Below are 9,244 nucleotides of genomic sequence, written 5' to 3'. Positions count from 1 at the left end.
TGTAGTAAACATTCTCTAAGGAAGCTTAGTTTATCTCTCCCTGTAGTATAAAATATTTAAAAAAAAAAGAAGAAAGAAGAAACCAAAGATGCAGAGGCTTGAACTTAGCTGCTCTATGTGTCTATGTAAGAACTCCTCCCAGCGGAGAAACAGGATCATTACATGTCATGCACCTAAAACTATAAGTTGAGCTGAAAAATGGGCATTTTAACAACAGCACACCATCGCACAATGTCAACAGTTTATTGTTTTATATAAGTATGAGCAACAGCGATACAGCACAGCACAGACACATGTTAACTCAGTGGAGGAAACAGTGATGCTTTGGTTCACTCTGGTTACCTACGAGGATGAGGAAAAAGTTACAGTACATGAGTTGCAAGCTGTACATACGTGCACTGACATTATACTCTATAAATAGTTTTCACAGTATATCCAACACCATACAGCCTCGAATGAGGCAGTCACAAGCAGAGAGGAGCCACTGTCCCCCTGGTCCTTTGTCTTGAAAAGAGAAAAAAAAAAAGTGCAAACCCTCCCCCCAAACAGCTCTGAAATCCTAAAATCACTACGCAACAACTGAAGAAGAAGAAACAATTAAAGCTACAGTACTCATACAAACTAAAAATTATTCAAGTCTACCATTAATAGGTATCAGTGAAGCAGCAGCTGGGTTGTTTTTTATGCTGTAACCTCAGCTCCATTAAGCCTCAGTCTAATAACCCTGGTGGGTTTGTCGAACACATCACGCCCACAGCAGCTTCGCTCTCCAAATCCGACGGCGACAAACACCTGATTTACACACAATCTGCTGATCCCGGTGGCTCCGGAGGGGCCAAACACAGGGGCCAAACACACGGCTGAAGACTGATTCAAGGGACAGGCTTGCTTATGTTCTCCAGGCTGGGTTGTTAAGATGTGCGTTTTATCTGCACTCATTTTCTGTTTACATTCATTGTTGTTGATTTGATTTTACTCCAATCCTCAACAGGTTTAATTCCTCATGGAAGTGTGGAAGTCGTTTTTTTTTTTCTTTTTTCTTTTTTAGAAATTCTTCAAAAAAAAAAGCAAAATCGGAAAACCTTAAATATTGGTTTGAGGAAAAAGAAAAATCTAACACTTCAACAATCTTTTATGATCTGGGTAAACATAATTTTAACTAGACTTTTCAATTCTGCTTTAAAAGCTTAACAAATCAATTATGAACATTCTCCATATCACAGAATGACGATGCTGTATTTACCCCAATAAATAAAAGATGGACAGCAAGAATCTCAGTCTGCAGTGAGCAATAAAGAAAAAGAACTGTGTTTGTGGAAGAGCAGCAAAAACTCAATAACTATTGTTGAATTAACATTAGAAGTGTGCACAATCACATGATATCAATTACAAAGATTAGAAGTAAAATAAATTAGTGTTTCAGTTTTTTTAAAAAATGTGTCTTAAATATGCTCCATATTTAAATATTCCTATAATTAAGGTCAGAAATACCTACAAGTAAAGGATGACAACCATAAAACAAACAAACAAAAAACATCAAAACAATTAAGACCACATCCTGCTAACATGATAAAGATAATACCAGACCACAATATCCTTAGGATAAAAAAACAAAAAAATGATGTCAGTATTTTTTTATAGCTTATAATAAATTTTAGCAGTTGCACATCACTTCCTCTACCACAGCTCTGCTTTGTGCAGTTGGCACCATGTTTGCTTTCTCAATCATGTTTAACTCAACTCACTGGGCGTCACATGATGAACCGGGCTGGCGGCTGCATCCTTCTGCTGAGGGAAACAGCAGCTTTTAAACTTCAAACTTTTTGCCAAAAATCCACCGGTTGGACATGGTTATCCTGCTTGATGATTGTGAGGAACTTTATAGAATCTGTCTAAAATATCAGCATTACATTAAGCCCCCCTGCAAACTGTGTTTAGCCTCAGCCACGCAGACAGTGACTGATTTAAAGAAATGTAATATAATATATAATATCTCTTATTGCAGTTGCAATTTTCCAACCTGCAGTTTTCTACCTCTGAGTTGGGACCATTTTTCACTCCCTCCTCTAACGTCCGTCTCTTGGCAACATAAACACCGGTCCTCATCCAGCCTTCTTGGTCACTGCTGTTTTAAACTTTTTCACTACGACCCTGATTGCAGATATGGGAAGATTTGAGCTGAGTGCATTTTCCCTAATTTCTTAGTCATATTCTGCAACTGCGATAACAGATTCATTTATTTTCGGGCGTTTTCAGCTCAGAAACTGTTCTTATCTCGAACCTCGTCTATTGCCCTTTCTTTCAGGTGTCGTTTGACTGAGGGTGGATGGAGCTGACTGTGGCTTCTTTATATGGTTATGTGTTTTTTGACTTGTTGGAAAATCCATTGGTGCCTCTCTCTCTTTAAGCTCCTGGTATAGTTCAAGCCTCTTCATCAGTGCCGCTGGCTGAGCGCTCCTGGGAAACGGACAAGCAGGTTATTTCGGTCTGGTTTATTCTCCAAACTAACTTTCGCATTAAAAGAAGAGCAGGTTGTATGTGAAAAGTTACAACTTAAAACCCATATCTACACGTCATCTTTTGTCTCTTCATAACTTCCCTTTTACTTTAAATACTCAGTTTTCTGAAAGTGTTTTAACCTCCCTTGTTGTGCTGCAGTGCGTGGCTGCACACAGCCGTAGTTACCTCCTCCTGTTCATCCTCTGAGTCGTCGTCACTGACGACCGGTTTTGCCCGGGTGCGTCCTGTTCGCCTGCTGCGGCCCTTTCCTCGTTCTCCACCTTTGTCCTTCCGACTCAGGCGGATTTTCACTTTGACTGAGCGAGCTGTGTACAAAACACAGAGGTGGTGTTTGGAGCAGAAATAAACGAAGGAATGAGCAGAACATTCAGACAGAGCGTTCACGTCCCCAGGACTCTACTCAGGACTTTGGTGAAGTTTTTATTTACGGGTATCAAAGTAACATCAAATATAAATACATGCCACACTTTTCAGATTCTAATTTGGCAAAAAATAATAAAAACTTCACAATTATGCACTACTTTGGATTTCACGCAAAATCCACTCCTAATACACTGAAGTGTGTGTTTGGCAAGTGCAGCTTTTGAAACAGTCCAGTGGGTATGAATACCCTTTTCTCTAGAAGTCAAACAATGTCAATAAATAATTGAATACACTAAATAGATAGTAAATAGAATAAAATAAAGTGAAAGTCTTTGCTTCGTTTGCACAGAGGTGCTCACATTCTGACTCCGATCCGTCCTCCTGCTCCTCCTCCTCCTCATCGCTCTCCTCTCCCTCGCTTTCCTCTTCCTTCTCGATCTTCTGCCTCAAGCTGGTGAACACCGACTGCAGCACGATGGAGTCTTCGTATATCTATCAAAAAACAAAACATTGCTATCATAACGGCGTGAACGACGTCACGCACAAAGAAGCGTGACGGGGGTCTCACCAGGGAACCCTCCAGGTTGAAGGTCTGAGCGTTTTGGAAGAGCAGCATGACGTCTCTCTCCAGGTCACCCAGACTGCGGTAGCGGTGGCTTCGAATCCTCTCCTACAGGAAAGCCACATCACGTGAATCACGATTAAGGGATCAGTCGTTGTTCTCTCGTATTTTAGAAGGATCGTCCTACCTTGATCTTCCTGAAGTCCACGGGCTTGCGGATCAGCTCGTAGTACTCGGGCAGCTCCTTTCGAGACGGCAGCTGGATGAAAACCTCGCTGAGCTGACGCCCGCTGGTGCTGCAGGAGATCATAAGAAAAACAAACCGGCCTTCATCCTCTATTAAACTTATTTGCATTACAAGAACATTTAAGAGAAACAGCGGTTACATTAACAGAGGAGCATCCACTCTGTATGCAGGACGTCATTTCACGCAGTTAATTCAGAAAACAGTTAATGTTTCCACATGTTTGGATGACGATTTGGATTTTTGGAGGAAATAGATGCAGCTTTGACGCAGAACATTTTTGACTTTGCAACAATTTTACTCATAAGCAGACCAACAGTCACAAAAATTAGCATGTTAAAAAGACATTGGTAAGGAGATGCTAGAAGTGACATGTTGAAAAAAACAAATCTCCCTTTTGGGCTCATTTCCCTCACCTGTCTTTATATTTGATGACGGCATCCACTATTTTCCTCATTTTCTTTGTGAGGCCCGGAGGATTCGGGGAGAGTTTCTCAGCCGGCGGTCTTCCCCTCTTCCTTTGCCTCTTCCCATCATCGTCCCTGTCGCCGCGTCCCCGGCTCCCAGAGGAAGACGAAGGTCCTGGGAGATCCAGGTCACGGTCCCTCTTCCTCTTTCGGGTTGTCTTTTTGTGACGCACTTCTTCCTCCATCTCTTCAAGTGTGCCTTCCTCAATTGCCTGAATAGAAAAAAATATATATTGCTGGTTTAATATATCTTTTTAAAGTCACTAAAAAGCCACTGACTCATACATATTCTCTGTAAACTTTGTGGGAGTCTTTCAGAAAACCACCTTGAGCCACTGTTTCTCTGTCAGTGAGTCGCTGTAGTCCACCTCCTTGCGCTGTCGGGAACCTCGCCCAAACATTTTTTCCTCCTCCTCCTCGCAGGTCAGACGCTCCACTTCAGCATCGTCCTTCATGATCCAGGTGGGAAGCTCGTCCTCTTCCATCAGACGAGGTTTTCGCCGAGGATTACGAGCATCCTCGCGGCGCCTGTCCAGGTCCATGCGCTGTGGGGGGGAAGGAGACAAGACTGTCCTGGTTAAAGATTTCCTGACTCGGCGTCAAAGTTCTGATTGTTACTCAGAGACTGACCATGAACTGCTCAAACTCCTCCTCGCTCCTGGCGATCATTTGGTTGACGGTCTCATCGTCCGGCACCTCGTCCTCCTCCTGAAAGCAGCAGACACACGTTGGCAAAAGAGCAGCAGCAGCAGCTCGGGGGTGTAAATGAGGTGTTGCCGGTGCAGGCACACACATTCACGAGCTCTTGACCCCAGACCTCGTCTTGCTCCTCGTGCTCCAGGATGGCCTGCAGGAAGGCCCGGCGCTCGTGGCTGGAGGATTTCTGATCGAACATGCCGGCCTGGATGACTTTCTGGTCGACATTCAATTTATACTTGGCGGCTGCCAGAATTTTCTCTTCCACGCTGTTGACGGTGCAGAGGCGCAGCACTCGCACCTCGTTCTGCTGGCCAATGCGATGGGCTCTGTCTTGAGCCTGCAAGTCCTGCAGAGAAACATCATATATTCCCTAATTTGTCATTTTCCTGCAAAGAAAATTGGAAAATAAGTGCTAAACAAATGATGAAAACACGATGTGATTTTTTTTTTTCCTTTGATGTTTGATCATTGGTTGTAGGTTTACACACCTGATGTGGGTTCCAATCAGAGTCAAAAATAATCACAGTGTCTGCAGACTGCAGGTTGAGGCCGAGACCTCCGGCTCTGGTGCTCAGCAGAAAGATAAAGTACTCTGACTCCGGGTCATTAAATGTCTTCAACAACATTCCTCGGTCTTCAGCCTTTGTTGTGCCTGATATGTAAAGAAGAGGAGAAATATGCTGTAATTTCTGGACTGTTGAGCGCACCCGAATATAAGCCGCACCTACTAACTTCAAAAAGAAAACAAAAATGTTGATATATAAGTCGCACTTATCTACAAGTCAAGAAAGGTTGTTTCTTTTCCCTCACGTCTTTCTGCTTTCTGTGGTGTTTGTAAGTTATTATAGGAGTTCATTTAAATTTTGTGTTTAATTAAACAGTGTCTCTTAAGAAATAACTTTATGTCTTTTTAGGAATGTTTGTAAAGGACACTTGAAGCATTTTTTTTTTTTTTACTTTTAATAAAATGGATACCTGTAACTTCCACAAATACGTACTGCAATGCTTTTCCCAGTGCTTGTAACGTGGCAACTTAGCAAAAAAGGACAGTAGCCTACCAGGAAAAGGTGTTGACCTCTATCTTCATCTTCCTCCTGCACACTAAAATATGGCCCAGAATTCACAGTAAAACGATTTAAAGGAGACTTTTGCAAAACATTTGCCTTGCTTAGTCACATTCCAACCACAAACTTCCAGATGTTTAATTATAATTTTATTTGCTAGGTCAAATTTCTTCCACTGGGAGGTGGAAGAAAAATGCTACTTGTTTTTTTTTTTATGTTTTTTTTAATTATTATTTTTTTTTTAGGAATTCGAATCTTCAGAGGTTGAACACAAATGCACCACAGAGTTTCAAGATTTTTATTTGCAAAAATATTAAAATTCTTTCCACTTTGCAAATATGCATTACTTTGCTATTTGATGTCAGTCTTAGCTGAGCTAATAAGTAGTATCTGTTGTAGGATGCAGCACAGAAGAAATTTTAAGGGATTTTGCCTAAAAATCACCTCTCAGCTCATCAGATCAAAGAAGTAGAAGTGAGTGGCAGATTCGGTAGAGACAGCCCTGTTTAAATTTTCAGGTTTCATTTTCCACAATGAATACTTTGTTATGACAGAGAGATTTTTAAAAAGTTTTGTTGGAGGTGGGACATGAGCATTTGAAACGTGCATGCAAAGTCATCTGAAAAGACGCCGTACCGTCCAGACGCAGATACTTGAAGTTGCGGTAGGCGAAGTAATCCTCCATGATGGTCATGAGTGAGGTCATCTGGCAGAAGAGCAGCACTTTGTGGTTTGTGGCCCTCAGCTTTGGCAGGATCCGATCCAGCACCTCAAACTTCCCTGAAGCTCGATAAAGGTCAGGACTGACAAACAGGGCAATGCAGTTACAGAGGAAAACGTTTGTGTTTTGCATAATAAGAAGCACTTTCTCACCCCTGGACTATTCCACCAGAGAATCCTAAATGCTCAGAGAAAGATTCCTTAAAAGACAAACAAGATATACCTTGTCATTTATCGTTTAAGTTGATGTTTGTCATATGATTGACAGGTGTGCAGGGTTAATTTATCTCAGTTTTACCTCAATTTGCTGGAACATATATGGATGATTGCAGATCTTCCTCAGCTGCATGATGGTGTTCATCAGAGTTTTTGTGCCTCCTTTACCCTGAATTAGAGACATAACAGAGAGATAAATAACATTCACACCGTGTGATCTTTGTTACATCTCAGAGATTCAAACTGTCCCTAGAAACACAGAGACACCAAATTATGGTAAAACCTTACCTCCACCCCCATAACAAGATATAAAGGTAACTGAAGCCATTAATGTTTATTGCTTTATGCCTTTACCTTCTTGTCTTTCTCGGATCCATCAGTGAGCAGGACCCCTTTGGCCTGCATGTGCCGGTACAGGACCCTCTGAAGAGCCGACATGTCGCACTTGATGACATATTCCACCTGAGGGTACGAGGAGGAAAAGGTTGTACAAGTCATACGTTCCTCTTGTGTTTTCCAGGTAAATGAAAGCCGAAAACAACAAAAAAAATTGGACCAGAAAAAGTAATAATTGGATAGATTGCTATCGCTGTGAGACACACTTCTCCTCATATATATCTGGAGTTTCTGTCTTGTACGTGCTGAGGGAAGAAGCCCTTGCCTTTTCTGGAAGCTGAGCCTCCACTTCTTTCTTTAACCTTCGCAACAGGAAGGGGCGCAGCACTTTGTGCAGGCGACGAATAATCAAGATTGTCTCCTCTTCATTAAGATCCACCTTAAAAAGGAGAGGTTTTGATCAAAAATATAAACTCTAATAAACCTTTGCAAACATCTACTTTAGAATACTTCTACGTGGAGTGCACACCTTCTCTCCAGTCATTGCAAACGGGGCGTTGAACCACTGCTCGAATGTGCTGCAGCTCTTGAAAATGGTGGGCAACAGGAAGTTGAGGAGCGCCCACAGTTCAGGCAGTTTGTTCTGCAACGGTGTCCCGGTCAGCAGCACTCGCCTTGGAGCCAGGTAGTGGGTGTTTAGGACCTGGGTCAGCTTGCAGTGGTGGTTCTTCATGCGGTGGCCTTCGTCCACAATCATGTACTTCCATCGGATCTGGGGGACGGGAGAGCGAGAGCATATTTTACCAGTGCTTCAGCTTTTTAAGACTGTTTTCTTGCTTATTGTACTGATCCAAATCATCTGAAAACAGAAAGTGCTTTAAAGGACGACTTCCTGTCCACTTTGTCCTCATGATTTGAGAGCTGCCTGAGTCCTGAACCAGAACTCTGGCCTGACCCACCTGTCAGCCCGTTCTGGAACCCTGTAAGACAACATGAATGCATGGCGGCATGACGGTCACAGAGGACAGTGGGGACAGGCTGTGTCAATGTGCGGCAGAACCTAGGAGAGAGAACTGAGACGCAGCAGAGCGGGAGGTCAGATTGGACTCAACACCTTTCAGTGGGTTTGGGAAGTCAAAAGATTATTCAATTGAGCATAAACAGCTGCATGGAGTGTCTTATCGAAGGCATATGTAAATGGTGGGAGTTGCATTATGTCTGCTTGTGCTTGTTTTGTGCACATACTTGTGTCTGTGTTCGTCTTTCCAACGACTCTTACCTTGGCCAGCACTTGTTTGTCCTTGATGATGTACTCGTAAGTGGTGAGTAAAACATTAAACTTGCCGCTTCGCAGCTGGGGCACAAAGGCTCTTCTAGCAGCAGGAGACCCCTACAACACACACATAATCTCTACAAACGTGTGCAAAAGGTTACACATGTGCTGAATGCGGATGCAAGTAAAAACTCACTTTGTAGGACACTTTAACGACCGATGGGGCCCACTTGTCAAACTCGTACACCCAGTTGGACAAAGTTCTGCCAAACAGATTCACCTCAGATTTATTTTAGCAACATAACGTTAAACTGCAGTTTATGTAAACGTCTTATCTTGCAAAGATGGATTAACTCACGAGAGGGGTACAATGATGAGGTAGGGTCCGTTGAGCCGCTTGTGCTCCATGAGGTAGGTGATAAGAGCAATCGTCTGGATGGTTTTTCCCAAACCCATCTCATCAGCCAGGATCCCATTCAGATTATTATTGTAAAGAGAAACTAACCATTCCAGACCTTTAATCTGAAAGAAACATGGTAATACACTCCTGATCAAAATCTTAAAACCAGTCAAATAATTGCAAGAATTTGCATTTTGCACTATTGGATCTTAAGAAGGTTCTAAGTAGAGCTTCACAAAGAAGAAATCAGCGTAAGAGACAACAACTTTTGAGCGGGGAATTAATTGAAAACTGCATTTACACTCAAACATGATTTTTTCAGCTGATCAAAAGTTTAAGACCATAGTTAAAAAAACAACAACCCCTAAACAGAAATCAAA

General features: G+C 42.4%; 1 protein-coding gene across 2 annotated transcripts in view; it reads right to left on the bottom strand.

Moving 5' to 3' along the window:
• Positions 1–1,040: 1,040 nt before the first annotated feature.
• The window catches only part of smarca4b (SWI/SNF related BAF chromatin remodeling complex subunit ATPase 4b), a 17,903-nt gene continuing 9,699 nt past the window's right edge, over positions 1,041–9,244 (bottom strand). The window contains exons 16-34 of one of the 2 annotated variants that reach the window (XM_007551584.2): positions 8,823–8,986; positions 8,661–8,727; positions 8,471–8,581; positions 7,721–7,963; positions 7,517–7,630; positions 7,210–7,317; positions 6,938–7,024; positions 6,793–6,839; positions 6,556–6,722; positions 5,344–5,507; positions 4,950–5,201; positions 4,787–4,864; positions 4,483–4,701; positions 4,106–4,368; positions 3,633–3,741; positions 3,452–3,553; positions 3,243–3,375; positions 2,686–2,825; positions 1,041–2,457 (exon numbers count right to left, since the gene is read on the bottom strand). In XM_007551584.2, the coding sequence (XP_007551646.1) occupies positions 2,422–2,457; positions 2,686–2,825; positions 3,243–3,375; positions 3,452–3,553; positions 3,633–3,741; positions 4,106–4,368; positions 4,483–4,701; positions 4,787–4,864; positions 4,950–5,201; positions 5,344–5,507; positions 6,556–6,722; positions 6,793–6,839; positions 6,938–7,024; positions 7,210–7,317; positions 7,517–7,630; positions 7,721–7,963; positions 8,471–8,581; positions 8,661–8,727; positions 8,823–8,986 (2,604 nt within the window). In that variant the 3' untranslated portion in view covers positions 1,041–2,421. The remainder of the gene's footprint in view (positions 2,458–2,685; positions 2,826–3,242; positions 3,376–3,451; positions 3,554–3,632; positions 3,742–4,105; positions 4,369–4,482; positions 4,702–4,786; positions 4,865–4,949; positions 5,202–5,343; positions 5,508–6,555; positions 6,723–6,792; positions 6,840–6,937; positions 7,025–7,209; positions 7,318–7,516; positions 7,631–7,720; positions 7,964–8,470; positions 8,582–8,660; positions 8,728–8,822; positions 8,987–9,244) is intronic. The other variant, XM_007551585.2, reaches the window with a different exon arrangement.

The sequence above is a fragment of the Poecilia formosa genome, unplaced genomic scaffold (assembly GCF_000485575.1).
Source record: "Poecilia formosa unplaced genomic scaffold, Poecilia_formosa-5.1.2 Scaffold43, whole genome shotgun sequence".
Lineage (NCBI taxonomy): Eukaryota > Metazoa > Chordata > Actinopteri > Cyprinodontiformes > Poeciliidae > Poecilia > Poecilia formosa.
The sequence above is the reverse complement of the archived record's forward strand: the minus strand, read 5'-3'. Positions and strand labels throughout refer to the sequence as shown.